Source organism: Fusarium odoratissimum (assembly GCF_000260195.1).
Source record: "Fusarium odoratissimum NRRL 54006 unplaced genomic scaffold supercont1.1, whole genome shotgun sequence".
Lineage (NCBI taxonomy): Eukaryota > Fungi > Ascomycota > Sordariomycetes > Hypocreales > Nectriaceae > Fusarium > Fusarium odoratissimum.
In genome coordinates this window covers 3880940-3908556 of record NW_022158687.1, presented here as the reverse complement: position 1 = coordinate 3908556, position 27617 = coordinate 3880940, and the positions used below count along the sequence as shown (strand labels likewise).

The 27617-nt window shown below is 49.3% G+C and overlaps 9 protein-coding genes across 14 annotated transcripts; 3 read left to right on the top strand and 6 right to left on the bottom strand.

Annotated features, from left to right (window-relative positions):
• Nucleotides 1-100: 100 nt before the first annotated feature.
• On the bottom strand, nucleotides 101-1234 carry FOIG_01365 (uncharacterized protein). Of its 2 annotated transcripts, XM_031198181.1 has the most exons (3): nucleotides 957-1234; nucleotides 572-895; nucleotides 101-448 (listed from the first exon to the last, which is right to left on the bottom strand). In XM_031198181.1, the coding sequence occupies exons 1-3, from the start codon at nucleotides 1085-1087 to the stop codon at nucleotides 178-180; spliced, it is 726 nt and encodes a 241-aa protein (XP_031073948.1). In that variant the 5' UTR covers nucleotides 1088-1234; the 3' UTR covers nucleotides 101-177. The 2 variants fall into 2 exon arrangements, with proteins under 2 accessions (XP_031073948.1, XP_031073949.1); XM_031198182.1 differs by having other exon boundaries at nucleotides 572-1234.
• Nucleotides 107-2471, top strand: FOIG_01363 (uncharacterized protein). Of its 3 annotated transcripts, none has more exons than XM_031198179.1 (4): nucleotides 107-1177; nucleotides 1230-1477; nucleotides 1544-1684; nucleotides 1737-2471. In XM_031198179.1, the coding sequence occupies exons 2-4, from the start codon at nucleotides 1385-1387 to the stop codon at nucleotides 1809-1811; spliced, it is 309 nt and encodes a 102-aa protein (XP_031073946.1). In that variant the 5' UTR covers nucleotides 107-1177; nucleotides 1230-1384; the 3' UTR covers nucleotides 1812-2471. The 3 variants fall into 3 exon arrangements, with proteins under 3 accessions (XP_031073946.1, XP_031073944.1, XP_031073945.1); XM_031198178.1 differs by having other exon boundaries at nucleotides 136-296; nucleotides 373-1177; nucleotides 1544-2471; XM_031198177.1 differs by having other exon boundaries at nucleotides 1544-2471.
• Nucleotides 2048-2417, bottom strand: FOIG_01364 (uncharacterized protein; the record flags this gene model as incomplete). The annotated part of the gene is made up of 2 exons (XM_031198180.1): nucleotides 2048-2137; nucleotides 2208-2417. 2 exons carry the CDS (start codon nucleotides 2415-2417, stop codon nucleotides 2048-2050), a joined length of 300 nt encoding a protein of 99 aa, XP_031073947.1.
• A 479-nt stretch (nucleotides 2472-2950) lies between the features above and the next one.
• Nucleotides 2951-5416, bottom strand: FOIG_01362 (uncharacterized protein; the record flags this gene model as incomplete). Its single annotated transcript, XM_031198176.1, has 2 exons — nucleotides 2951-4341; nucleotides 4390-5416. The coding sequence occupies 2 exons, from the start codon at nucleotides 5414-5416 to the stop codon at nucleotides 2951-2953; spliced, it is 2418 nt and encodes an 805-aa protein (XP_031073943.1).
• A 3598-nt stretch (nucleotides 5417-9014) lies between these two features.
• On the bottom strand, nucleotides 9015-10222 carry FOIG_01361 (uncharacterized protein). Its single transcript, XM_031198175.1, has one exon. The coding sequence runs from the start codon at nucleotides 9840-9842 to the stop codon at nucleotides 9456-9458; it is 387 nt and encodes a 128-aa protein (XP_031073942.1). The 5' UTR covers nucleotides 9843-10222; the 3' UTR covers nucleotides 9015-9455.
• An 878-nt stretch (nucleotides 10223-11100) lies between these two features.
• Nucleotides 11101-12995, bottom strand: FOIG_01360 (uncharacterized protein; the record flags this gene model as incomplete). The annotated part of the gene is made up of 1 exon (XM_031198174.1): nucleotides 11101-12995. The coding sequence occupies exon 1, from the start codon at nucleotides 11437-11439 to the stop codon at nucleotides 11101-11103; it is 339 nt and encodes a 112-aa protein (XP_031073941.1). The 5' UTR covers nucleotides 11440-12995.
• A 747-nt stretch (nucleotides 12996-13742) lies between these two features.
• FOIG_01359 (uncharacterized protein) lies at nucleotides 13743-16669 on the top strand. The gene is made up of 3 exons (XM_031198173.1): nucleotides 13743-14509; nucleotides 14650-14839; nucleotides 14918-16669. Exons 1-3 carry the CDS (start codon nucleotides 14217-14219, stop codon nucleotides 16154-16156), a joined length of 1722 nt encoding a protein of 573 aa, XP_031073940.1. The 5' UTR covers nucleotides 13743-14216; the 3' UTR covers nucleotides 16157-16669.
• On the bottom strand, nucleotides 16637-22933 carry FOIG_01358 (uncharacterized protein). 2 transcript variants are annotated; one of them, XM_031198172.1, is made up of 3 exons: nucleotides 18733-22930; nucleotides 17580-18676; nucleotides 16801-17526 (listed from the first exon to the last, which is right to left on the bottom strand). In XM_031198172.1, the coding sequence occupies exons 1-2, from the start codon at nucleotides 22011-22013 to the stop codon at nucleotides 18631-18633; spliced, it is 3327 nt and encodes a 1108-aa protein (XP_031073939.1). In that variant the 5' UTR covers nucleotides 22014-22930; the 3' UTR covers nucleotides 16801-17526; nucleotides 17580-18630. The 2 variants fall into 2 exon arrangements, with proteins under 2 accessions (XP_031073938.1, XP_031073939.1); XM_031198171.1 differs by having other exon boundaries at nucleotides 16637-17526; nucleotides 17580-22933.
• A 2816-nt stretch (nucleotides 22934-25749) lies between these two features.
• On the top strand, nucleotides 25750-27581 carry FOIG_01357 (uncharacterized protein). Of its 2 annotated transcripts, XM_031198169.1 has the most exons (3): nucleotides 25750-26731; nucleotides 26779-27075; nucleotides 27129-27581. In XM_031198169.1, the coding sequence occupies exons 1-3, from the start codon at nucleotides 26415-26417 to the stop codon at nucleotides 27376-27378; spliced, it is 864 nt and encodes a 287-aa protein (XP_031073936.1). In that variant the 5' UTR covers nucleotides 25750-26414; the 3' UTR covers nucleotides 27379-27581. The 2 variants fall into 2 exon arrangements, with proteins under 2 accessions (XP_031073936.1, XP_031073937.1); XM_031198170.1 differs by having other exon boundaries at nucleotides 26779-27581.
• Nucleotides 27582-27617: the final 36 nt, after the last annotated feature.

The window sequence follows — 27617 nt, the reverse complement described above, 5'->3', positions numbered from 1 at the left end:
ATCGACATGAAAAATGCCCAGTCGGATTTTTATCTCGTTGCGGTTGCAAAGCAGCTCGTATTACTACGTGCGGTCGCAGCCGCTTGGTGTAGAAACGGATTGCAGTCATATTTGGGGTTACCAATTGCAACGATAATTCGACACAAAGTCCGTGTTTGCTTGTATCTACAGCCTTTCTCATCGAAGTCCAGGCTCGTGCGCCCGCGAAGCCTCGACTCTCTTAGAGGTTGTTTGTCGACTGAGTATCACATAATCGGGTATCACCACCTTTCCTCCTCGTAGTTTTCGCTCCCTCGGTGAGTAATCATCTTTCGAGAACCCTAGCTTCTCGTAGAACTTGAGGGCAGATTTGTTGCTGACAAAACACGTGAGCATGGCCTTTTCAACTGAAGGTATGTTCTCCGCGACGTCCGTGAAGTAGCCCATAAGCTTCTTGCCGAGACCTGTCCTTTATTGGATGTCAGCTAGCTCAACGGCCATCCGTGTTCTATATGTGGTACACTCCTGCATGATAGACGAATCCCCGTTGAAATGCGGATGGTATCAGGAACGGTCATCTTGGCTGACTCACCCTTGTAGCTCTGGCTTCAGATGTATCTCATAGCAGTAAACGACCGGCTCATGGTTCTCGAATGTTGGCATTAAAGATGTAAAGCCTTTTATGTGGTCCTTGCTGTCTTTCACAAGGATGTAACGAAGATCTGGAGACCGCATCTCCTTCTTCTTAGTGGCCGGATGCCAGCCGAGAGATGAAGTGCGATAATCTTCGCCGCTTGTTTCTTCTACCAAGTTATAACATGCCTCCAGGTCTCCATCGCTCATGCAAGTAGGGCGTATGAGGCTCATGGTATAGGCTGCTTCATTTTGTGGGTGTTTCCATTCTGACCAACCCTCACTACTAGATGCAACGCTTGTTATAACTAGATTTGTCTGACAGTTAATAAACGTAAACTAACCTTGGCTTCACATATTGTGTAAGAAACTCATCGTCTTCGATCTTATTGGCCGTCTCAATTGGGTTTTCTGGTCGTTGCCGTCTTCTTCCAACCAATCTCCTTGGTTCTTTTGTGCCATTTGTATCTGTCATAGTTTTGATGTGAGGTCTTGATGCAAATAGACAATATTGATGAAGAAGAAAGGATGAAGATATCGAAATGGTAAACCTCCAACGAGAATGGTGATATACCTGTCTCTGTCAAACCTGGTCACTTTCCACTAACAACATGAAGGGATGATGAACCGGAAAGACCAGACCCTCTAGATAGCCGAGGTTCGTCCGACATGATGAGAAAGCAACGTTTGAAGCTTTTTATCATCAATATCTCAACTTCAAAGGAATGTCAAAATTCACTATTCCTCATTTAACGAGGTAGAAGTTGGCGGAATGGCCCTCAGCATTCGTTTGCTGACATTTAGACGTGGCTATGCCACCCGACCAGGCGGTTCTCGTCTCAAGCCAACATTAAGTCTCGACCAGGTATGATCTACACTCTCGGGTCTGATACAAGTTCATGATGTCAAATACTGATAGAATCGTATCTAGTTCATTCAAAGAGGTCGAGTTTTGGCTTTCTACCGCACTATTCTCCGCGGGACAAAAAAGATCGCTGATCCTACAACAAGAGCTGAGTCTCGAAAATACGCCCGGGACGAATTTGAACGGCGTCGCAACGTAACAGACGCTGTATGTTTCCCTCACTCGCTTCTCGACCCAATTACTGACTGTTCTCTCCAAGTCACACGTTCGGTATCTCCTCTCAATTGGAAAGACGGAATGGGAAGGCATGGAGAGGTATATCGATGGTATGTAGCGCAGCATTTGTAAATGTAGATGTAGTTGTACATGACGAACAGTTCCAGTCCCAGCGCTGTCGTCTTTTTCTCAAGTTCCAGAGAATGTTTATTCAAGGCTTCTCGCTGAAAGAATCGCCCAGTGTTTCGTTCGTTCTATCACGCACAATGCTTCCCGTCGCCCTGTCTAGCAATGTCCGATTCGCAGTTCGTTCACACATATCGTACATATCCTCCCGTATCTCGTCATTTGGAATTAACCTTGTCGTTGCTTGTGTCGAGGGTTCGCCTTGCAGATGATATACAAGTATCCGTTATGTCGCTTGCCGGCTTTCCGTCGGACAACCTATCGAGTATCAGTTCTGCCCGGCTCTAGTCCTTGACCTGAAGCCGAGTTTCTGGCTGCCCTCTCTTACCTTGCAGTGCTCGCATCGCTTCTTTACCGAACTGTGAACCTTCATGCCGCGAGTCTGTTGCATCAAACCGTTTCCGAGTGCTCGAGAGATGGGCGTGGTTGAGGGGCTGGCAAAGAGCGACCAGTTGGCGCGAGCCGCAAAAGCGCCCATGGCATTGTTTGGGGTCAATGATCTCACTGATAGCGAGAAGGCGCGAAGAAATGAAGCCATCGTGGTTGATTCTGAGGCGGACGACTCTGGCCAGAGAAAGGTTCTATCCTTGAACAGTTGAGGTTTGCTTTCGAGTGCCGAATCGTCGAATCACGTGTGGATAAACTCACCCCAGAATCCACTTTTCCTACCTCGACCTTCAACCTCCATGAACCTCATATCCTGATGACAAGATCTATATGTCTTTACAGACTTGTTATGATACATTCTAGCCATGATGATCAGAGTCTTGACGAAATTTCACGAGAGCTGCCGCTTGTTCTATGAACTTGATTAAGGCTACGGATCAGAAAATAGCTATCTCAGCACCAACCATCCCAAGCTGTGCCCGTTCTCCCATCATAGCCAGCGTCCATTTTCTTTCGAAAGCTCCCGTTCTGTCCTCCGTGTAGCTATCATCAAGTTGTTCCAGTATCGTAAGCAAAACCGCATCCTGGGTTCTGCATTGTACCATGTACCAACAAATCAAAAGCAACCAAACGTTCCGCGAATTCCCAAGTTCTAGGGCTGACCTTGGTGGGTTTTTCCAAACATCACCAAAATCCCGCAGCATCCTGCTCCGGTCGTCGACCTTCTGCAATGTCGGCCCTCACCTTGAGGTCTTCGGCCGCCTTCGTGGCTGACTCGAATGTGTGGCTTACACCTTTATCTCTGAAGCCTCCGGAGAGAGGACGCCATCCCTGGCCTTCACAAAAATGACCCCCGACACCGTGATTTTTATCGTGCATAGCAAGCTCGAAGTCATGGTGATTCATGATGATCGAAAGGGCTCGGCATGCATCAACGTGGAGAGCATGGTCTTTGGCATCGGCCTTCTCAGCGTCCTTTTGTAGGAGCAAGCTCTGAAGAGTGGGCAGGCCCTGGAGACAGTCGTTGTTCTCCTTATGCTCGCAGATAAGTTGCTCCTGGAACGACGGCCGGTCGAATTCACCATTTGGGAGGAGCACCATCAGAGGGAGATCGTTTGTGGTTTTTCGGGTGTGCAAAAAAAGGAGTTCTTGGCCATCGTCATGGACCGGAGCATCAACGTTGAAACCCTTGGGGTCCCAGTCCTTCTCTAAGAAACGTCCCATCAAATTGAGGTCGTGATGCTTTTGATGGTCGCTCTGCTTGTCGAGACAAGCCTGGAACTCACACCCAGCGCAGGTTCGTCGGTGAGGTGGCAATCCGATCTTGTTGCTGCAGAAGAAAATATCCAACATCTTATACCCGCACGAACGACAAAAGAGTGAGGTGACCCGTCGGGTAACGTCATCGGAGGGGTCGAGGGTGTTGCGATACGGCGACTGTAGGCCGGCGTGTACGGCCAGGATCATGTCGTACTTCGCTCTTTTCATGGCGGTGTTGTCTTCGGATCCAGCCTCTTTGAGATCAAGATAGCGGTACAAGCCGTCTAGGAATTGAAAAATGATGCCGGGTAGCATGGGAACATCCGAGAGGTACTTCATGAAGGCTGCGTCTCTATCCATCAGGAGACGGATGCCCATCTTGCGAGCCTTTAGAACAGTTTTCAGGAGAATAGCGAAAACGCCTCGCTGAAGGACCTCGTTGGGCATGTAGGTCCAAGTGATGCCGTATCCGTGTGTTTCCCTTGCGGCAGGCTCCATACCACGGTCCTTCTCTGCCTTTGTGAGTTCGTCGTTGATGGGTAACTTGAAGGGCATGCCGGCATGGTATAGAGGGTAAAAGTCCAAGGCTTCTACCAGCGGCAAGCTCTGACTGCTGCGGTTCAAGTTGACCTCGTGGATAAGGTCCAAAAGGCAGATGACATCACCAAAGTGAATCAGGGGGCATTGATAGATGCCAAGTGTGGTAATATGAGGGCAAGCACGCAGGATGCAGGCCACCAGTCGTCGGTCAAGAAGCGGCGTTTTCTGAAAGTGAAGAACGCGAATGTTTGTTCTTCTGTTGAAGATGCTTGTGACTGTGATTTGTGAGCGAAAGCACAGATGTAGAAGGCAATGGAACTTACGTAGGCCGAACATATTCTTCAGTGCGACTTGCTTAGACATGTAATAGTCGAGATGCTTGGGTTGGTCGACATAGTCTCGCATCATGTGGTCGAGTTTACTGATGTCTGGGATGGACCTGGCCATGTTGATCACAACCAGCGGTGGCTTTGTACCTGTGGTGCGACAGCGCCAGACTTCCGCACTCGGCCCCTCGGTTTGCATCTTGAGTTTTTCTTCGGGATGCCAAGCAGGTAGCTCTGTAGGACCGCATAGAAAGTAAATCCACCTGATCTGCTTGACGATATTCTTTCGAGCAAGTTTTTCCTCTCCTCGCGATTCCCTGTGGGCAGGTGACTTGCTGAAAGCTCCCTGAGAAATCTTTGGGAAAAGACACAAAAAAACGTGACCGGAGGGTTCGCCATGGAAACTTTTGGTAGTGAAATCCCAAATGGCCATACCCTTGGAAAGGGTGTCCCATTCTCGTGGGCGAGCTAGGGCAAGCTTCTCAAGCTGCTTGATGCCGAGCGAAGCAAGGTGCTGTGCAATTAGAAGACCTTGGGGGTGTGTCCCGTTGAAAGCTTCCTTGGTGAGTTCGGGTGTCTCATCCCTTCTCTCAAAGGAGGACTCGGATGCCTTGATAAGCAGATTCCTGTCGGAAGTATATCGACCCTCGAAGCCTTGTTCTTTTCCCTCGCAGGCATACTCAATGAAATCTGGCTTATCAAGGCTCTTCTTGCGTTTCTCTTCGTAAGAGGCCTCGACCTCTTCCTTGGTCATGCTAGTGACCAACGGATGGTAGCCTTGCGACTCAAGGCGCTCTCGAGACTCCTTGTGGCCATATCGTCCTCGATCCTCAGGCTTGCAGATAGGAGTCACCTCGGTGAGAGGCACGTGGACATGTTGATAGTTGGCTGTGGTGGTCTGAGTCCATCCAGCGTTTGTGTTCCATTCTGAGTTTGTGTCAATCGTCGAGTTGACAGGAATGTTACCAGGAACATTTTGTTTATTCTTGTTCCAAGGTCTAGCTTTTGATTTGCGTCTAGCCATGGTTGGAGACTTTGCCGTGCAAGAACGGCGAGATTGTCAAGAAATATGAGAGAAATAAAGTCCAAGAGAAGTCCAAGATGGAGTGCAGATGTTGGGCTTAGGGGTGAAGAAAGAAGGGAAGGGTGAGGATGAAAAGAAGAAGTGAGAAGTAGGAGCAAGAAAGGAAGAGAGACAATAGAAGAGAAGATTGAATACCCCACTCCATGTGAATGAGGAGGCGGTGATTCACTGCCAACTAAGTAGCTAGCTACTAGGTGATTTGTGAAGATGCGTTTGCAGCGCGAGTGGAGGTGCAGAAAGAGAAAGGCTGTGGAGTGTGGCTCAGGTACGTCAACACGAAACGAACTCCTAACACGGGAGCCTAGGAATACAAACGCCCAAGTGCACTCGCAGTGTTGGTCAAGTGGCAGGCTTTTATATAGCATTTAGCACAATAGAGTAAACAAGTAATTGTAGTGGATATTAGAGTGTAAATGAGACATCAGACGAAACAAGGGGTGTCATGTAACTCAACCATTATGGGCATTCTATCGTATATGCATCTCTATAAATTATATATGCGGCTTCTCTGACATAATAGTGTGCGTGTGCTGTTGTTCTGCGGTGCTGGCGCTGTAGAACCATCGCCCGTGATATATCCCCTAGATCTCAGGGCATGGCTAGGGAACTCGGCAGGCAGCAAACATTCTCCCAGCACCGTCTCTAGCTTCCTATGCCCTCTGAAGACTTCTTTACATATCAAGTAGGCTTTTTGTTATGCAGAAACGCCCGAAGATGTAAAGAACTCCAACACACTGGGTGATGGTTCATGTGCTGTTCCCTCCATCTTGCGAACATTGCGACCTGCATCGACTGACTGTTCACTGTACACCCACTGGTTCATCTGTTCTACGACAAAAAACATAAATAATCATCTCGCAATGCACCGCAACATTATTCATCCTGTCAACATGCGTCTTCTCCATCAAATGTGGAAAAGGGGCTAACCCCCGGACTCGAGCTCTCGGTCGGCATCCAACCGCACAACCCCTTTACAGGATACAAACATCAAATAATCACGAGGAAATGATTCCAAGAACATATTTGGTCTTTACTTCCTTCAAGAATAGTACTTGGCTTCAGAAATGCACTGCAAGACCTGAGTTGGGGTCAGAAAGCTAAGAACAGGCACATGGGGTCTTCACAGATCAGCCGGTTGCTAAGAGATTCTCTTTTCTTGATTAACTCTTGTAATAAGACTAACGAAAACATTTCTCACTTTCTTCAGGGTCTCTCAGTCCCTCGAGCAGTAATCGTGTCGTCCGCCGCCATTATGAAACTTCGATCCCACCAAGATTCGGTCACCCACACATACGATACTACAATTTATCATCTAATTGTCCTGTCTATATCGTTGACTCCCATGTCTCATTGGTCTGTAAATTTTCTAGTTGTGGCAGATCTCCAGGGTCATTAGAAGGAGACATGTCCGAGAGACCCCTGAACCATTGAGGAACTTCCAAGGACGAGCCAGCCGAAGACTCCAACAGTGCCATCTACCGAGCAACCCTACAACAATATTACATGTTGCAATGTCCAGTTACATATAGTTGAGCAGATTTAGAAGGGTTCAAAGTTAAGTTACAGTCATTGTACTGCCCAGACATTCACGAAAGCTAATACTTGCAATGCCGGCAAGCTTGAATACAGTTTTAATACATCGAAATAATACCCTTGTAATTTTTATGACACTTTTTTGAATCAATCACCTATCTTCTGCCGTTCAAGAGCCCCCTGACTTAGACACCCAGCTTTCGATATCCCGAGATAAAGCTACTCGACCCAGACTACTCGGAAGAAACGATGATGGACACCTGTGAAACGAAACATTCTTCAATAGACAGCCAGTGTTCAGACGCCTGCGCAATACATTTTGGTCAAAAATCGACACTAATCGAAACATGTACCTATTTCACTGAGGACTTGTCGAATCAGGGGACAGATACATGCTGGAACAGACATTGTTGCGGTATACCGAGCAACACTCTCATGGGGGGAGTCCTTCATCGAAGCAGATCGAAATGTTCGATCAAAGATCCATTGACACACGGCCGAACCAATACGGAGTCCTCTAAGAAGGCTCCAATCAACTCCAAGATCCTCAGTGGCGGTTCAACAGCCTTAACAACCCAAAGAACTGACCTAAGGACGCTCGGATATCTTGCAAGTTGAGACACACTTGTATAGAGTTTGCATGATGGCTACCAGATCTGATCCTGACGCAATGACACCGTTCCTGTGTCAATTACGTATACTATGCATCACCTTCTACGCCCAATGTGAACTACAAGGTACAACAAACCGTGGTGCCTTTATCTCACCGCCGTCTCAGTATACCCCACGAGAGTTATGTTAAACAAGATATGGACAAGCGGGCTGACAGATCACGGAGTGTGCCATGTTGAAAGAGGGAAATAATACGAAGATCGCTCGTCTGATCCAAGATCAGAAAACCCAGCCGACAAGAAAGAAAATTCGAGATGCAGAAGTCCCCGCTAGGCATGGTAGGCCTGGGTTCACAATATCTCTGCCTTATCACGTACACACTCACATGCCGGGCACAGACTGTGCGGTGCATGATAGCCTTGATAGGGCCAAGGACAAGCAATGAACAGGCTAACCTGGACCAAGTATTTTAGCTTACGCCCAAGATCAGGACAAGGGTCCAACACACCACCAGCCAAGCAGACATGAGAAACAAGCCGTTCCGGGAGTTTTGGGTGCCATCAGAGAAGTGGTGGTGGGCATGAAAGCATGGCACATGGGCGTGGCTCAATCTGCAAGGGTGCGGGGCTTGCATCAACGTTTCGTTTCGTTTCTCGACGAGGATAAGCTCGAGTCTTCGAGATGAGCCGTCATTGTCCTAGGACAACAAAAGCGTGACAGGCGGCATGGAATACCACGCATTCACTCATGCTATCATGTACTTGATGTACGGTTGACTCGACCAATTCCAGGGCACGACGGAACGGGCGGTTAAACAAGGTTGGCTGTGTATAAGATCATGACACGCATGCGCACGAGATCATGCAAACGGGAACTTCGGTTCCATCTGTCTTGGACGTCCTTACAATGAGGTACAGAAACTGGTGATAGCTACCATGGTAGAGGTTACAATGTCTTCGATGGGACTGACTCGAAGGCATTCTGCTTCCGAATTCTCATGCTTCTACAAGATAAAGCCTAGTACAGAAAACTGCGGTTCAGAATTGAAGCCTTCATAGGAGATATGCGCCGTCTTTGAGATTGATACTATTATCAGAGGCATACCAAGGATATTGCTATCTCGGGGATCGCCAGTATGCGGGTGGGATGATCATGTCAAGATGAGGAGGAATGAACCCAAAAGACGCCAAATCATCTGACTCGAAACGGTGGCGCCGTTCAAGACATAGGACGGGCACCGTTGTGGCCAATGCATGGAACAAAAGCTTGTGAACAGCACATGATCGTTCATAGCGGGAAACGGCCGTTTGAGGTTGATCAGATCGACCTCCAAAACGTCAAAACGGGTTCTACAAGAGCCCACTCACATGAAGAATCACGAGTCGAATCACGACAACCACAGAGTAAAAGGTGGATCGCCATACAATAAAGGGCCGCTAGGATAAGTGAAATTGCACGGTCGCATAAAATCTCAAATAAGATCATCTTGTGGAACTGCCTTGCTAGCTTATTATTTGACAAAATGCGAAAATATGCGAGCAGTCATTCTAAATCACGTAGGACCGATGTCGAGTGTTCTTTTGTTGATAATGGTGCAGCGATGGAAAATGATAACCATTCCCTCATAGCGAATGAGTCATGATCTTCAAATAGGAGAGGCTAGCCACGCTGTAAACAACAAGGCGAATGTGAATGGCCACTGATCAAGCGTGAAATGAGTAAGCCGCCCAGTCGCAGTGTTGGAAGAGGCGACGAAATTTTAAGCCGCGATATGAATAGAACAGGGCCCCTTCAGCGGACTCAGGTCTAGTGAAGAAGGGATCAGCCTCGCTCATCAGGGATGAAAACCGAGAAATCTCAACATCGAATGTCGGTGTGCCCTGGACAAATTTTCATCACAATGGGCATTGGACCGAAACGAACGCTCTGCTGTTTCGGGCTCTATTCCGGGGTTCCAAGGGGCAATGCAACACTGCTGTTGAAGAAATAACCCGTCTTGGACGTTGGCGATCGAGTTCAACAAAAATCCTCCGTAACCTTCACGTCGCAATACTTGCCAGACGCCAAAGAGGCTGCAGGGTTGGTCCCACAACCCGAAATCCTGCATGTGGAGAGCTGTGGTTGAATGTGGTTGCGCTGATGGGCATGTGGACCTAGATTGCATTGTCAACCGGCCACGGACCATGTATGTATGGTGATCACGGGTGTGCACCAGAAGCATCCTGCTCTTCTTCTTGTGAGGTTATTGGTGTACGAATCTCCGAAAGGACGTAGTTGTAGATCAGAGCCAAGTCGACACGGTGAGAGGGATCAGGGAAGATCATATCAGTCAAAATTATAACGCCTCGGGAGCCAGCTCAGACGAAAAGAAGGGGCCCGGAACGGAACCAGAGTTCGAGGCTCTTGAAGCACATGAACTTCAATTTGATGGCATTCTCGTGGCTCCTGTCTAACAAAGCCACCGTCAGCCGGTTTGGGTTAGCAGGCGTTGTATATGATTGGAACACAATCTTCTGGCACATCCAGAGAATTGGTTGTACCGCTCGTGCCGCTGGTCATGTATCCTCTGCAGAGTTGTTATTGTCTCGGCTTTGATCCGCCTCGATAGATAGTATGTGTCTTGCCAACCAAGTCTCTAACTTTCAGTAGTAGCAGTAGTCTCGGAATGCTTGAGTCAAGGGAATGAAGGAATGAACATCCGTATTGTAGTCCAAATAGGTGGTCCACTGGTATAGGAGGCTTCAGGGCGGTAAACGGCCCAAACTGGCTTGGTGATCGCGGCTCTGGCTGATCTACTATCCCCAACTTGTCACAAAACTGTGCTCGAGTTGGTCAAGGCGGTAGCTGAATTGGGAGTCACCTGAACGCACGGTGAGGGAGAGAGCGCGATCGTGTGAGCCACGGCTGGGGTTGACCAGTAGTCTGGTCTGCCCTCGATTATGGAATCGAATCCTGAGTGGCTGATGAAAGGCCTGGGTGTGGCATCGCGGAACCGTGACATTGTTGTGCCTCTACTGTGAATGGGTAGACAACCTCTAATGTTCGTGTTGGACAAATGGAAATGGCTGTGTGTGGAATGAAACAGCCTCCAGGTGCATATGTAACTAATACTTGGTAATCATATGTATAGCTCGACTGGATACACGTTGAACATTTGGTGGGTGTATCCCCTGGGTTCAACCTCCGTTCTTGATCGCATTTGCTCAACTGTTGGTCAATCTACAGGGTAACATTCTCCTCATTCATCGTGATTCTTGAGAGTGAGTGAGCTTAACAACCGGCGAATAAGGGTCGTGGAGGCCAGGAATTACGGGTCTAGCGGTCAAAGTAAGGTACCGATACTATCTTGGGAATCAGAAAGTATGGGCTTGGTTCACAAGTCCAGCGAGGTACCTTTCGTGCATGCCAATGTATCTTTTATGGGGTCCTGTCCCTTGCCTCAGTAGACCGTATTGATTGATTCGCCAGAGTATCTTGGGCTAGGGCACAATGCGGATACTGTTTAATACGACGTTTTCGCTAGCGCCCAGCCGCTGTAGGGCCATGTTTAGGCTTGAAACCAGATCAGACCAGTCTCTCCTTGAACTTTGGGTCTTAGGTAAGGTAGGTAATATTGAAGAAATCGATGAGCAAGGAATCACCAGATCCCAGACATAAACCTGCTGTGTGCTGTGATGGTGTGCTCGGTAGAGTTTCTGTGATGGCCGGCTCTCGTAGCCACGACATGTTGGAGGGTTGATACATAAGGTTACTGGATAGAAGCGTTTGCCAGAGGATGACGCTGCTGCGGGTAGCTGAAGCGTGACCTGATATGACATGACCTGACACTTGGTGCATCCCACGGCGGAACAGGGATACGCTGCGGGCTATGAGAAGGGCAGCAACAGTGTGTCGAAAAATCGAACAAAACGTAATTCTTGACCTGAGACGATGCTCAAATCCAAGCCAACGTCACAAGAACCATTGCAGCAAACATGAGACAATAGAGCCTCATGGCAGCTACGGGTAGCGCCGTGATTCATCTGAGTGCCAAAGTGGTGTAGGAGACACAACAGAGCCAAGAAGCCAATGACAGGGTCATGCAGTCCAGCAGACGACCTCTGCGCTGAGGAGAGCACTGACGACTGGCTGAAAAATGTCGAGACTGCCACTTGTCGAAACGCTCTGGTTCTGGCATAACAACATCATCTCGGGTTCTGCTCTATAATGATCCACCCAAGACCATGTCAACTGCGTTGATCTTGGCCGCCTAGGCACGGCGCACTCGTCGGCACTGGGCTCAAGCGAGAAATCCAGGGACAAGGACTTGGTGGATAGTTCGGAAAGAAGCCAGTCCTGTTGTCAAGGGGCTTTTAACAAGGCCGGAGACAGGAGGCGGCAGGACATTGGATGTTGATTGGATTTTCGTGGAAGATCCTAGGAGCTGGGCAGATTGTTTTTTATTATTATTAGGAAAAATATCCGTACTCACGATTGATCGCTGGACGCCGCGGCTGGGAACAACAGCCACCTAAACAATACAATGAGCCACTGAGTCAAAAGAAAGTCATAGTTGTAAATTGATGTGCACATGGCTTTTAGTCCATTTCGTGATCCTAGGGATGCACAAGGAGCCCAAGTGCTAGAGCAAATTGCTCGGTAGAGTGGAGATGGATGATAGAGACGATTGGGGGAAAAGGCTGTTTGGAGATCGATATTGAGCACCGTCTCGAGACCCTGTTCGTGCTATTGCTCAGAAACCGAGCTAGAAGAGAAAATCAGTGGGCAATCAACAGCGAAATTTGTCTTCCATTTCTCTAGGACCAAGACCCGCACGATTGAGTCAGGGCCGGAGATGGGGTGAGGACGCCTTGGCATGGTTTTCTATATAGTGGTTGACGGACAGGTAGAGTTCCAGGGCAGTCAACACCGTATTCGATGGGTAGTTTGAATCGAGGGATGATTTCCATGCCCAAGATGGAGCCGATGGATACACCTGGTAAAGAATAGCGCTGAGACTTGCACGGGTATTTTTGCATACACCGGCAATGAATCAAGGCGTGACGATGAGTGTAGTGTATTCTGTCTCTATCTTGAGGATAACTGATATCATGATACAATCCGGAACGGAGTACTGGGAATTACTTGGAAGACGCCCGGAATTGCCAGTCAAGTATCAGAGGCATGTAGAATGAGTAATAGCTTGGTGGTGCGAAATGAAGCTTATATCAAGAATATTAAAGAGATGATGAGCAACAGGAGTAGAATTATTGGATACGGCCGAAACGGAGGATACGGTGAGCACCTTCCCTTGCTTCCTTTGCTCCGTGTGCTGAAGGTTGGCAAGGAAAGTGCTATTTACTTTAACCTGCCCGCCTTGATGAGCGTGCGCCCAGTTCAGACGGAAACTAAGTCCTAAGGTTAGGTAAGGTAAGGAACGAGTGTACCGTCTGAGAATGAGAATGTACGTGTCGAGTACGTGGGCCCTGAATATGCTACTGCAATTTTGTCCGCGGTTAGCGTCATTCGCTAGAGTCAATCCACTGGTAGCCGGCAGGTCGATGGGGCATCTGCAATATTAGTTCCACTTGTTTAATGCAGCACAGACCAGGGCATCACCCAGCAACAACAAGGAGAGAAAAATGAGATTGTTGAGAAGAAGCATAGAATTGGTTAACGAGAGACAGGCAATTTTGAGGAGATATTAGTTGCTGGGGAACCAGATGAGTGATGTATCATGTTGCAGATTGCATGAGCTGTGGTGGATGTAATCGTAAATCCTTATCAAACGGATAGATAGATGCGATCTGTTGCTCAACCATCAGTGGGTGTTAGAAGCTGTGATGTGCCATGTAATTGCCGGTGTATTGACGCGAGAGTAGCCAATGAATAGACTAATAAGCGGATCGTTTACTGATGAGGTGCTCCTCCGGAGACGTTAAGAGATTACGGTTTATCGTGAGAGAATAGGAGATTGTGTGGCTTGAATAGAATAATCGGACTTGAATGACTGCAAATCAGATCTCGAACAGTACAGTTACTGTCACTGCAGATACGATCGGATCCAGTGATTCCTCGTGCGGCACCAACACATCTACAAACTGTGCGGTATAGCCACTGATCAACTGAAAAGTTGATTGCTGATATGAGGTGCCCATCACTCACTCACACTGATGACTCCTCCCTCTCTCTCCTTTAGGTTCCCTTCCCTACTAACCCTGCCCTGGCCGGTCTTTAATCTCTTCACTCCCCTAATTCCCGCCCACTTCTGCACACGCCCCGCCCGGACCCACGTCCTCAGTTTTAGGCCTGTTCACTGTGTGTGACCCTGTCTGAATGTACCGTACCCTTCCAACCTGGGCATCCATGGGATAGGATAACTCTCTTCTAATCCCTTTTTCCACAGCAAGACACCAACAAATAAGTACCCCAAGCCTCCCCGTCTTCTGCGAATCTCTCTTCCCTCCTTCTTCTCTCCCCTCTACCTGCTGTTCAGCTCCATCTGAAATCCAACGCCTGTTTCTGGATTAACTTCCTTTTTTCTTTCCTTTTTTATACCAACGTCTTTGTTTGTTGTGATACCCAATCTCATTTGATACCCCCCAAATCTTTCAAAATGGCCGAGGAACAGAAGAACATCGAGGTCCCTCAGGAGACCAAGCCTGAGATCGCTGCCCCTGCCGCTGGCATCTCTGCCCCGGCTGTTGAGGCTACCGCCGAGACAAAGCCTGTCGAAGAGACACCCGTTGTCGCCGCCGAGACCGCTCCCGCTACAGAGGAGAAGCCCGCCGAGGAGACCAAGCCCGCCGAGGAGGCTGCTAAGGCTGAGGAGAAGAAGGAGGAGGAGGAGATTAAGCCCGTGGAGGAGGGTCACTTGAACCACAAGGCTCAAGGCCTGAGCTTCCCCAAGTAAGTAGAATCACATGTGCGAGTCCCAGCCTTGCTGCCGGCAAGCTTTCTACATCTTGTTGGTGGAAGAGAGCTTGCTCTTGTAAACGCAACAGGACTCGAACCATCAAGAACAGGGCACTAACGCCACACCCCTTTAGGAACCTTATTCCCAGCAAGGAGTTCTTTTTCTTCGGCACCGAGGCTGTCGAGCCCAAGGCTCTCTCCCACTACCTCAAGAGCGAGAAGTCCGCCGAGACTGCTCACTCTAACATTGCTTGGGCTTCCGAGACTGGCAAGGGTCTTCTCTTCGTTGGTGACAAGAAGAACCCCTCTAGCGTCATCAGCCTGGTAAGTTCTAGACCCACAAAATCTCATGCAGCGTCAACTGCCGACATGTCACAGTAAGCTAATCGCCAATTTCCGCAGGCTGATGCCACTGAGCCCGAGATCGACGGCTCTCACAAGTTCCACCTCACTTCCAAGGGCAACAAGCACACTTTCAAGGCTTCCAGCGCTGCTGAGCGCGACAACTGGGTTGCTCAGCTGAAGCTCAAGATCGCTGAGGCCAAGGAGCTTGCCACCACCGTTACTGAGTCTGAGACCTACAAGGCCACCCTCGAGAGCTTCAAGCCTACTCCTGTCAAGAAGGAGGAGAAGGCTTCTGAGGCCGCTAAGGAGGAGACTCCCGCCGAGGCTGCCGTTGCTGTCCCTGCTACCGAGGAGGCTGCTCCCGTCACCGAGGAGACCCCCAAAGAGGAGGAGACCAAGGACGAGCGCAAGAAGGATGTCAAGTCCGAGGAGCCCAAGCGCCGATCTGCTAGCCGCAAGCGAACATCTTTCTTCGGCTTCGGCAAGAAGGAGGAGTCCAAGAAGGAGGAAGTGAAGAAGGAGGCTGAGGCCAAGCCCGCCGACGAGGTCGCTGTCGAGACCCCTGCTCTTGAGGAGACCCCCAAGATCGAGGAGCCCGTCAAGCCTGTCGAGGAGGTTGCTCCCGCTGCCGTTGAGGAGCCCGCTAAGCCCGCTGAGGAGACTGCCCCTGAGGCCGTCCCCGCTGTTGCTGAGGACAAGCCTGCCGAGAGCCCCAAGGAGAAGCCTACCGCCACCAAGCGCAACAGCTTCTTCGGTAACGTCTTCTCCAAGAAGGAGAAGAAGACCCCTGAGCTCAAGCCCACTGAGCCTGAGGCTACCAAGGAGGCCGAGGCTGAGACCACTGCTCCTGTGATCCCCCCTGTTGAGGCTACCACTCCCCTCGCCGTTGACGTCTCCAACCCCGCTACCGTCCCCACCGAGACCACCGAGACGGCTGCCGCCACCTCTCCTGCCCCTGAGGTCAAGAAGGACCTCAAGGAGAAGCGCAAGTCTTCTCTGCCTTTCGCTTTCGGCAAGCGTGACAAGTCTCCCGCCCCTGCTGAGGGAGAGAAGAAGGAGTCCCCTTTCTCAAAGCTCCGCAACACCATCCGCGGCAAGTCCCCCAAGCCTGCTGAGAAGCGCGCCGAGGAGAACAAGGAGGAGACCGTCCAGGAGGAGCCCACCGAGGCCAAGACCGAGGAGCTCAAGACCGAGGAGGCCCCCAAGATTGAGGAGCCTGCTAAGCCCGCTGAGCCCGAGGCTGAGGACAAGCCCAAGGACGCTGCTCCCGCTCCCGTTGTCACTGCCGCCGCCTAGAGGGTGGTCCGGCGCTGAGCGTTGAAATTTACGACTGAATTCACAATGAAACAAAAACCCCAACACCACCATACAACACGCGCATTGAGAGGGTTTGGGAATGGAAGGATGGAACTGCATCTGCATTTCTTCACAAGATACCGAGATACCCTGTCGAGACTGCTTCACTGATACCAATTTCCATAGCTAAGTTACTGAATATGACGGAGGAGAGGAGGATGTTGAAGAAAAGGGATATCTGATGGATGTCCGAAAACCAAAAAAAATGTTGAATGGGCTTTCGACTTTGATGAGTCGAGTTGCCCGCGTCGTTGCTTCTTGTTTTTCTTGTCTGATACCCGGGATGGAGATAATTAATACCTAATAATACAACTGCTGCGTGTTGATTATCTTGTCTGTACCAATGAAGTGATTGTTTTTTCTTTACCATTTGAGCCTTGAAAGTTCCATCATGGCATTTTAGAACATCAGAAACAGATATGGTTGATCATGGTCTTCATTCATACCATCTGGCGTTATCTATATCAATTGAGTTGCCTTCGAGTATTAGTATTACACTTGCTAGTCCTCATCCTTCGCGGAGACGACGATTAGGTTCGGGATAACCTCCCACGCCATATGTAGCTTTATGCTTCATCATGTTCACGGAGACCACCATATCATAAAACAAGTCAAGCTGACATCCACCGAATAAACGGTCTTATCTAGATATATGCAGATAACAATCATGATCAACCATGATCATGTAGGGCAGGTATAACCAACACAACCCATATCTTTGTCCAGAGATATCCATCCACAAAACGACGTCCATCAGCCCAACAACGCCAACAACGCCAGCACGTCGTGTATCCTCTATCGTGTTTGTTAATGCTCATCGTGTCCCATCCTCACTGATATTTTTGCTCCATATGCTCTGTAAAAGAGATTCACACATAAAATCCAAAAGAGTCGCTTCCATGTTCTACATTTCAATGATCTTGCAGGCTCGCCATCCCGCAAACCAGCCTTGTCTCTTTCCAAAACGCCAAAAGTCATGACACCAAATGCTACATGGAGCCAAATAGAGAATAGTAGGTTGTAATAGGTTGGTGAAGTAATTATGTCGAAAGTGAGGGTGAGCGTATGTCTAACCATCCAGGTCGAGTGACTTCGTTATATTCGTAAACCGTGGAGAAACTGCATAGTTCTTCTGACAGAGCATCAGGTGTATAAGCTGGCGCAGCATCTATGCAGAATTAAGCATGAGCTGGCTCAACAGAACCTATACAGCATCAAGCAGACACCGAAAGATTCTTGTATTTGCCGACCAACTCTTCGATCTTGGGCAATAGCTCAGGAATTCGGAATGGCTTGGAGATGACATCGTCCTAGAATAAATTATTAGTGGTTAAGTTAACAAAATCTGGCACGATCAACTCACAATTCCTGCGGCCTTGGCGCTCTCGATTTGCTCCGGTCGTGCATATGCCGTAACTGCAATGATGGGGATATGTTGCACAATGGTTCCCTCTCGTTCCAGCTCTCGAATCTTTCGAGCACAGGTCATTCCATCCATGACAGGCATCTCCAAATCCATCAGGATGACAGAGATGTCAACACCTTCAGTCTCTTTTCCAGCCCAGAATCTTGAACGCTCGAGAGTCTGCAGAGCTTCCTTGCCGTGGTTTGCAACAAACGTGTTGTTGCCACAGTTTCGTAGCTGTCGTTGAAGAACCTTTTGATTGACAATGTTGTCCTCCACAATCAAAACATCAAACAGTTGGGTTGTGTCTTCGGTTGTCGTCGTCGTCGTTCGAGATGGTTGGCGATTGAGTTCAGGCTTCTGCGGAATGGCTGGGGCATGAGACTTTCGAGCGATCTTGAACGGTGTAATCTGTTCGTAATCCTGAGGAGGAGTCAAAGAGCGTCGGCACTTGACATAGAAGCTGAAGCTGCTACCAATGTCACGGCGGGACGTAACACCAATCTGTCCACCCTGCATTTCTGTCAAGATACGAGAAATAAAGAGACCCAATCCCGAGCCGCCGTACTGAACGTGTGTTCGTGGAGTTGCCTGTTGAAATCGCTGGAAGAGAAACTTCATCTCCTCCTCGATTAAGCCGGGACCAGTATCCTCAACTGTGCAGTGAATGTTGATCTCCTCACCATGACCCCACTCGTCAGTGTTGTTGATATCCATGACCGCAGTACGTTGATGGTCGACTCTATCAAAATATGAGATGCCTTTCCTAGTGACTTCAGACACGTGCTTTGAAGCGCTGAGGCTGACAGTAATGGCTCGTTTCTCACGACCTTGGGTGAACTTGATAGCATTTGTCATCAAATTTATCAAGACTTGTCGCAGTCTGGAAGGATCAAGCTTCACCCATTTGATGCCATACTGCTCGAAGCTCTGATCCACGTTGAAGTCAAACTCGATATCGTGGGCAACCAGTTCTGATTCGAACATCTTGAGGGCACGCTGCACAACTCTAACGGGCTGTTCGTCGATGGGTGTAACGGCTAAGAGGTTCGAGTCTAGTTTGGACAACGTCAGAATATCATCCACAATACGCTTTTGATGACTGGCACACAGATTGATTGTGTTTGCAGCATCCAGGCATCCGTCCAGTAGGTTCTCAACATCTGCTTTGACAGAATGCGAATCGAAGATGGTGATGTTATTTGCGATCTGATCAGCACATTGTAGAATCGCTGATAGAGGATTTCGCATTTCGTGGCTGGTGATATCAATGAAGTTCTCTTGTTGTCGTTTCATCTCGACCGCCTCTTCACGTCGCTCATTCTGCACTTTCTCGGCCCATTTCTGAGAAGAGATGTCGGTGATACAGCCAAATATCAACTTAAGATTGCCCTCTTGGTTCCGTTCGGGATAAGCGCTCATCAGAACCCAGGTATCAATCGTGTTTCCATCGCTCTGTTGAGAACACTTGAACCGGAATTCCACCGAAATCGTGACTTTCTCTCTGAGGAGTTTGTCCCACGCATCTTCCAATGCTGGTCTATCCTCGTCTCTGACACTATCCATCCAAGTATCGACAGAATCCTCGGACCGGGAATGCCTCGAGATCTGCCACCACATATCGTTGCAATAGTTGATCTTGCCCGCGAAGTTGGCGATGAACATGCCGACAGGAGCGAACTCAGCCATTCGAGTAAATCTGTACTCGCTTTCCACGGCTTCTTGTGTACGGAGGTAAAGTTGCATCGAGAGTTCTTGACGGTCTAGTGCAGCGAGGCGGGCAGCCCTTTGACCACGCTTGATTTCCTCCTCGAACAAAACCACTGAAGCCATCGAGGTAGCTAGCTGCCGGGACAACAGATGAATGAACAGCTTGTAATCGTCGTCATAGGGTCGGCGAGGGTTGACACCCATCACGATGAATCCAATCACGGATTCTCCTGTAGTGGTCGGGATAACGGGGAAAACAACGAGCGTCTTTGAGGGATCGCCAAAGCCCCTCCAGTGAAGACCATCAATAAGATGCGTAGGAAGGTTACCACTCTCTTCAGAGAGGACAATTGGAACACCGCCTGCAGCCATTGATTGGCGCATGTAAGGCGCGAAGCCATCCTCAGACTGCCGCATGTCAAGCTGTGGAAGTGCGGCTTGATGATTCTCTGGTGCTCCAAGGCTCCCCTCAAGAACCAATTGGGGTGAGTGTATCAAGCTGCCAGAATGTAATGATGAAACCTCGCTCTCAGTGTCGTCTCTGGCCGAGTAGATCAGGGCAAAGGGCACATCGTGTTCGTTGAACTCCAGTCCCTTTTGCACCTGGGGCCAGAAACCTGCGACAGTGGTAGCTGCAGCCGTCCTCTCGCCAATCTCGCGAAGCATCAGCATTCGTCTCTCGTTGACTCGTCTGCGGGTATTCTCGAAAGCTGGGTTGTATAGTCCGACCACTTCGCCTTCACCACCCACCAAGGGAACAATTGACCACGAAAAGAAGGCTTCCTCCAAGAAGCCGTGCCGATTAATGAAGAGCTGATTCTCGTGCTTCATTGTCGCCTGTCCAGATTCTAGTGCGCTCTTGAACACAGGCTTGATCTCATCCCAAATCTCAGGCCAGGCATCCATGTAGCAAGACCCCATCAACTTGGGATGTTTTTGGCCTGCAAGGTCAAGATAAGCTTCGTTGTAGATGATCACACACTGGGGACCCCAGTACATGGCAGCGGGGTGTGGGCTGCCCATGATGAGGTTGGACATGGATCTGAGATCCGCAGGCCAATCTTCGATTGGCCCGAGAGGAGTAGCCGCCCAATCTACAGAACGAGCAAACTTTATATGAGGAGGAAGTGCATCCGACACCGGTATCCTTGTCCAATCGAAAATTGACCTTGCGGGTTGCGATTGGAAGACTTGGTTTGTAAACTCGTCAGGGTGTAGTCTCGTGTCACCTCCCTCCATGATCGCATCAACATCTGCGCGACCAAAATTAGCATCAATAGGTTCAGCATCACCGAAATAATCTGGCGCATCAACGAGCTCGGCGTCAGGAGTAACGGGCATCTGCGGCGAGTGTCCGGCACTTCTCGTTTCCGAAGCAGCTGCCTCGTCAATGAGTGGCAACGCAGTACTGGGGCGAGGAGTAGCAACACAAGTCTGAGCGCTAACAAAGCGAAACCTTCGACGTAATGTTGATAATGTCCAGGTAATACCAGCATACTTGTGAGTATCAGCTGACACACGAGCTTTGGATTGTGTCATAATCCATGATTTGAAGCGACCAAAATCTGTGTCTGCACTAGCATCTTCTTGGTCCACTGACAAATATTGAAGCACTTCATGTGCTCCTCGTAGAGACGCGTTGTAGTAGAGGATGTGTAAGCCGGCACGGCTAGCATTCGCGGAATTGTCCAGGTCTATCAGAAAGGTAGGCCTCTCGTCCTGCTCCAGAAACTCAATAACACCAACACCTTGTAGCATCTGCAGCCCCGGAGGGAGACTACGACTGTCTGGAGTCGTTGTATGAGCGGGAGCGTCCATTGAAGACCCCCAACTACCAGGAGTGCTCTCTGATCTTCCTGGGCTGATGGAGCTCACACTTGCGCGAGGCAACTTCAAGGTCGTGACACCGCCAGCCGGGTCCTCTCGCATACGTGAAAGCATAGAAATAGCAGGATCGGTTGCGGGAAAGCTGGCCGGACGATGAACGTGCCTCGCTGGCGTGTGTGAGAAGAAGAGAGGCGAGAGGGGCCCTTGCTGCTTCCCCCTTGCTGAGGGATCAAGATTCGCGGTTTGGTTAGGAAGTTCGACCTTTCGAGGTGGTGATGCCCCAGTGCGGGCTTTCTTGATGGGTGATGGGTGCATGACGGGTTCACCTCTGAACGGGGCGGACGGACGCTTCGCCGGAATGGGAGTCTGTGGAAGCCCTCGCGTGGACGCGCTAAGACCTCGTGGACTACCGGCGGTGGACAAACTTGACTGGTGAATAGCGCCGGTAGTCGAAGCTGGCGAGAAGGAGGTCGCAAAGTCAGAAAAGGGCGCGATTGAGGCCAAGTTTGGTATGCTAAGCTCGTGCCTCCATGCTGGTGCCTCTGATATGCGGCGAGAGTCGTAGGCTTTCCTGCCAGTTATGGTGACCCTGTTGTAAGCTTCCCCGGCAGCTTTAGCAGCAGCAGCAGCAAGAACTGAAACGTCGGTATCAAGCTCAGCGTCAGTCGTGCTGGTGGTAGTGGTGTTGCTTGGAGTCGTAAATGTGGGTACTGAACCCAGAGTAGAGGTTGAGGTTGGTGGTGGATGCTTTTTGTGACCCTCCTTCTCTTGATCGGTTGAGTCTGCGACGGGACAATTCGAAGAAGCAGAGGCAGAAGGAGACGAGGGAGAGTTGAAACTAGGAAGCCGCTGCATGAAGGCGCCTGGAGAAGAGGAGGGAATCGAAGCCCCGGAGGGACTGCGAGTCCTTGGCACCTAGTGGCCAGTGGCTTTGGGCCTTGCGCAGCGGCCAGCAAGAGATCGAGATTCAAGATGCGATGAGGGGCGTGTCTGCGAGGTCGGGTGTGCGTAGCGTATGAGTGAAAGTAAGGTAAGGTACCGTATGCGTGCGAAAACAGTGGTGGAAGTTCCCTATGAAGTGGGGAGACTCTGATGCAGTACCTTAACTGTATGGGCCAGCTGCAACAGTCAGTAGGAGGTATAGTACCTGATGCGCGGCGCAGTAAAAGCTCGGGCTGCTAAGTATATGTTGAGGAATACAGCCGCCGCGATGTTAGGTTGAAGGGGAGGGGGGAAGAAATGGGATGGGGATCGAGATGGGATATGGGATCAGAGGGGATGAGTTGCAGGGGGATTTGCAGCTAAAAGTCGGCTGTACGGTGCTGTGTTATGGCCGTAGTCCGGGGGTCCTTCAGTGGGTGGAGTGCAGTAGGTGCTAAAAGCTTGACTCGATTTTGAGTGATGGTTGGTTCAACCAGTTTGTCAAAGGGAAAGAGGGAACCAATGAATAATACGATTCAATTCAATCTGACGAAAGCATTCGGCCGAATGTTGACTCGAACGGAAACTCTGAGTTAGGCTGGGTTTGGGGTGGCGGAATCGGAGTCAAAATTGACTGAACGAACGGGTCCTGGCATGTAGTGTAATAGATCGAGGTAGCGTAGCGTACCTTATTAGGTACAGTAGGTAGAAGCAGTAACAGTTTTGGGGCCGGGAAAAAAGAGCCGCAATTGTCAGTGAGAAAGGCTCCAGTGGAGATATTTTGACGTCGGTTCGGTTGTTTGTCAGCCGAGCGAAAGGGGGACAAGGGAAGTCAGCGTCACAATACAGTGTCGATGAAAGGGAAAGAAGATTAACAAGATGAGCGAATAAAGTGGCAGTTAGAGTAAGATAAGTCTGGAAAGAGGCTGATCACTGCTCCGCATTTGAGCTTTCAGACCAGACCAGGCCACACGAACTGACTGAATGGGTATGGAAATAATGGATGGGAGAATGGGAAATAGCATTTCCAAAGGAACGAGCACAAGACTAGTTAGTGGTGACATTCACATCGAACGAGTAAATGATAGACAAAAGGGGGCATGATAGATAGACATGTCTAATCTAGAGGAAGGAAGGATCAACGTCTGCTTACGGAGAAAATAATTCATCCCATTGATCTGCTTCAGCTTCAGCTTGAATCTGAGTCCATCACAAAACAGTAATGCTGTACGGAACAGCACAGCATAAAGCACAACAACTCATACATAGAGAGCCAAGGCAAGCCATTCAGAAAGCGAACCGGGGTTTATTACCGGGGTCATACTCGTTCATGGAGATTAGGACGGGGAATTGGTGTGAGGCGGCTTGTAGGTGGATATCCCATCATCTTGGCAACAAATAACCTACCTGCTTTCGAGGTCTGGGTCCTTGAAGCTGACAGGGGATAAGACAAGTGAGTTGACCACCTGGACACAAACTCATGATCACTGATGGAGTTACTTGTTGTGGAAGAAGTGAAATATCAGTCATGATAGACAGATGCATGGTGCTCACCTCTTGAGTTCCCACTCCCAGCCGAGTACCAATATCATCATCCCCTCCGATAACCTCACCACATCTGCCGTCTGCCGTCTATAGTAAGCAGTCCCACCACATACATATGCGGCCGGCTTCTTTTCTGGCCGCTACAGACGAACCCAGGCCACCGGACCTAGTCCGTCCCGCTTCAATCCATCTCGACCAGTCATGAAAAAGACATGGGAATCGAACAAGCTTTTAGACTTTGGTAAATCTTTGCTAGCACTATGTAATTAGTGATCCATCATCAGGCTTTTTCCCTTCTCTTGTCGATCATCGTATATCGAACCATCCGATTCTTTTATCGGAGCGGAACTGAAAGACGGGAGAGAGACGAGAGCCGAGAGCCTCGACAAGGACATGCACAATCAATATTGACCAAGATCCCTGTATCAAACATTAACGGCGGCGGAACCATCGGTGCAACGTCTTGGCACCATTATTTGATCACTGACCATACGTAGACATTCCATGGATGCTGGGCCTATTTAGCAGTTCAACCCTACCAGCCGGGCACTTTTTTAATGGCTGACTTGTCACAAGTTCACTCTCACTCTCACTCAAAGCAAAGACCCTGAGTTACATGCAATTGGTTTACTTGTCCTTGACCTGGACTGGGCTGACAAGGGTGGAGGCGTGTTTGACACGAAACTACCGAGGCATGTATTTCTTATTGTCGCAATATCATGTCAACACATGCAGATTCTAAACAAAGGGGAAACGTAAAAGGAAATACGCATCGACAGAGCGAGTCATCAACTAGACCGGAGCTAAGAAGGAAAAGGCAGAAAAGAAAAAAAAGAAGAAGGGAAAAAATCCCGATCTGTTCGGAGAATGGATAAAATGGTTTGGGTCTGTGGAACGGATGCGTGGAACTCACCCTCCCACATCAAGAAATGTCCATGACGATCGGCGAGATCTAGAACGGTCTGTTTTACCCACGCCTTGAGCTCAAAGTCAAAGGCCCCGCATGTCTTCAGCTCCCCCTGTCTCTTTGTGAGAATGGCTGTCTCCAGAGAACACGGTCTCGAAGTCTGCCCCTGGTCTTGGCTTGCCTTGTTGACCTTGAATTTTGGCGCCAAAAAACGCCCAATCTTTAAGCCTCTGGTGTTGAATCGTGAATACTCGGACCGAGTTTCGGGGTCTTGAAATTTTCGTGAGGCAAAGATCAAGGTAACGTTGGTTTTGCGTCTTTCTCTCTCCTCCGCTGGTGATGGTCTATTCGGCCGAGTTGGAGTTGGTATCAAGAATAATCCTCCGGTAGCTCGGCTGCCCCATGCTCATGATTCGTCGCATGGAATTTCCAAAAGCGAGGCGGTGTGGATACTGTTCAGTACAATCCATGACTTCTGACGGCTTCCTCCCGTGTAAGCCATCCCGTTATTGCCGTGACGGCGGAGTCTCCTCTCGAGTGACGATGTGGCTGGTTCAAGTGCATTCTTTACGGGTTTTATGGCTGGCTTGGTGTTGATAGCCGACACCAGTCAGGGGGGTTAGTCAATATGTTGATATTCTTGCGGGAGTTTCTCAGTAGTGGCCGATAATACACGGAAGCCAGTGGTTCTCTTGTTCTCACTAACAATCAAGTTAGGACCCTGATAACCAAGTATGCTGTCTTCTCTTTATGTCCTAGCTCCTGTGAAAGGTCGTTGATAGTCAGGGCATAGCACATGGTGTGGAAGCCCGGACCAGAGTCTAAACTACCGATTTTGGGTATTACCATCGGGAGTTGGGAATGCCCTCATTTTGATCCAAGGTTTTAGACTCGAGCTGTTCATGACATGATATGATCCGGTTAAAAGATGTGACTCTGCTGCAGAGTGATCTGTGGGTTGCATAATGTCATCACTGTTGCTATTGTTACCCGCCAGCTGACCGATGATGTTCACAAATGACACATTTCGTTTCATACAAACTCAGAATGTTACACCTTGAATGTTAAACAGCCTCGATCTCGGATAATCGGTATATGGAGATGCCACAACTGAGGCCATTTCCATAGAGACTCGACTGACAGATGGTAACGGGCGGCTAAATCTGGACGAATCTGGCCAAGAACCAACATAAAACACCCGTTCTTTCCGTTCTTGCGGTAGATCACAGGAATTGAATCTGCGAGCACTTGACGGCAAAGAATTGGCGGCTCCCAATCCCTGCGACTCTCACTCAAGAGCACATCTTCAACCGTTTTCTTGTGTCCTGATTGGCCAGCCAGCCACATGAGGTTGCATCTCCAACCTCCAACTCAACCAATCGGGCTACTCCATCACTATCGGGCATCTCATGATTTCCACCCGGGCGCTTAACAGAGGAGACGAGTGGTGATAGCACCTCACTTCTCTGATCTGATTGGCCCACGCCGTTGATGCTCATCCTCGAGATGCAGTGATTGGCATCAGAGTATCACTCCAGGCGCCCGCTCACAGGCTGGCTACAGGTCCTTCACGCAGCATCACAGCGGCTTTTCTCACCTCGAGAGCCTCTCACAGCTGTCCAACATGGGGGCCCCTCTCAGCTGATGGCCACCTCCAAGGCCCTTAAACGGCTGCCCACCCCGCCCTGGCCGCCCAGGAATGCTTCTTACATCTTTATTGAATTGAGCTGCCGGTCAGCAAAGACGAATTTGGCGGTCTCAATCAGGACTCTGTACGATATCGCATGTGGAACAGTTTATAGCTGCTACCAGCAGCCGACACAGCGCAACATTGAACTCCAACGTCACCAAGCAATCAGATCAGATCAGATTAAATCGCAAACATGAAGTTCCCAACCTTCAAACGCTCTCAGCAAGAGCACACAGACAAACCAGCCAAGGCCAAGAATTACCGCGTCTTATTCCGGAAATGGCCTCGCGTATCGAGAAAGGGAACATGGTGGTTAATGCCTCTTGAGCTGATTGGAATTGTCCCTGCTCTGGTCATCTTTGGCATCTCTCAACCAAATCTCTACCGTACCGATATGTGGCAGATTGGTTGGGAGCATGATCCTCCTCTCAACTCGAACCCGGCTAGAGTTCTCTATGCTTATGCCAATTATCAGCCTCAACCAAAGATTGCTCTCATCTGGACACGAACGTGAGTGTACCTCTAACTGTGCCTAAGGGATTGACTAACATGAACAGCTTCACCAATTTCAATGTCGCCATCTCGATCATCTCACTCTTCTTCCTCCTCGGCAAGCTTACTGCCTTTATCATGAGAGTTTGGTACCCCATCTTCGCCACTTTCATCAATACCAGCATGGTCGCTCTCTACACAGTCTGCGTCTACGGAACAATTGGACCTGACTACACTGATTCACGATATCCCGCTCCTGCAGCTTGGTACTACCGTATTGGGTGTGATATTGCCAAGCCATATGGAAAGTACAAGAGCTGCATGATTGCTCGATACTCGCTTGTAATTGGTGTTTACATGCTGTAAGTGGTCTATAGTATTTGCATATGCCATAACTTTACTAATACTGATTTAGGGCGATCTATCTCTGCAATCTGGCATTCAGCATCTATGCCATGCTTCCCAATAAGATCAACGATGTTTCGGATGACGACGACGATGAAGATGGATCTACGACTTCGGAGCCGAAGGGAGGTGTTTGGGAGATGCACAACATGAAGACCCCTAGTATTCGAGCGATGCCGTATACTCCTCGAACACAGGCTTTCCACACTCTGGATCGCCAACTGCCACTGCGATCTCAGCAAAACAGATACTATGGTTGAAGAAGTATTAGGACGAAATTTAGGATATGTCATGAGGGGACCACTATCATTAATGAGCATTGGGTGTTTGGAGTTAAGGATGATATACCAAGGAACATACATAGCCTAACGAGGCTCAACTTCCATTAACTATTATTCATATATGAATCTGATAATTCACTGAGATTTACATGAGCTATCCGTCGCGCAGAATTGCCTATTTCGTAACACGGCCCGGTCGATTGGTGAAATACGGGGAG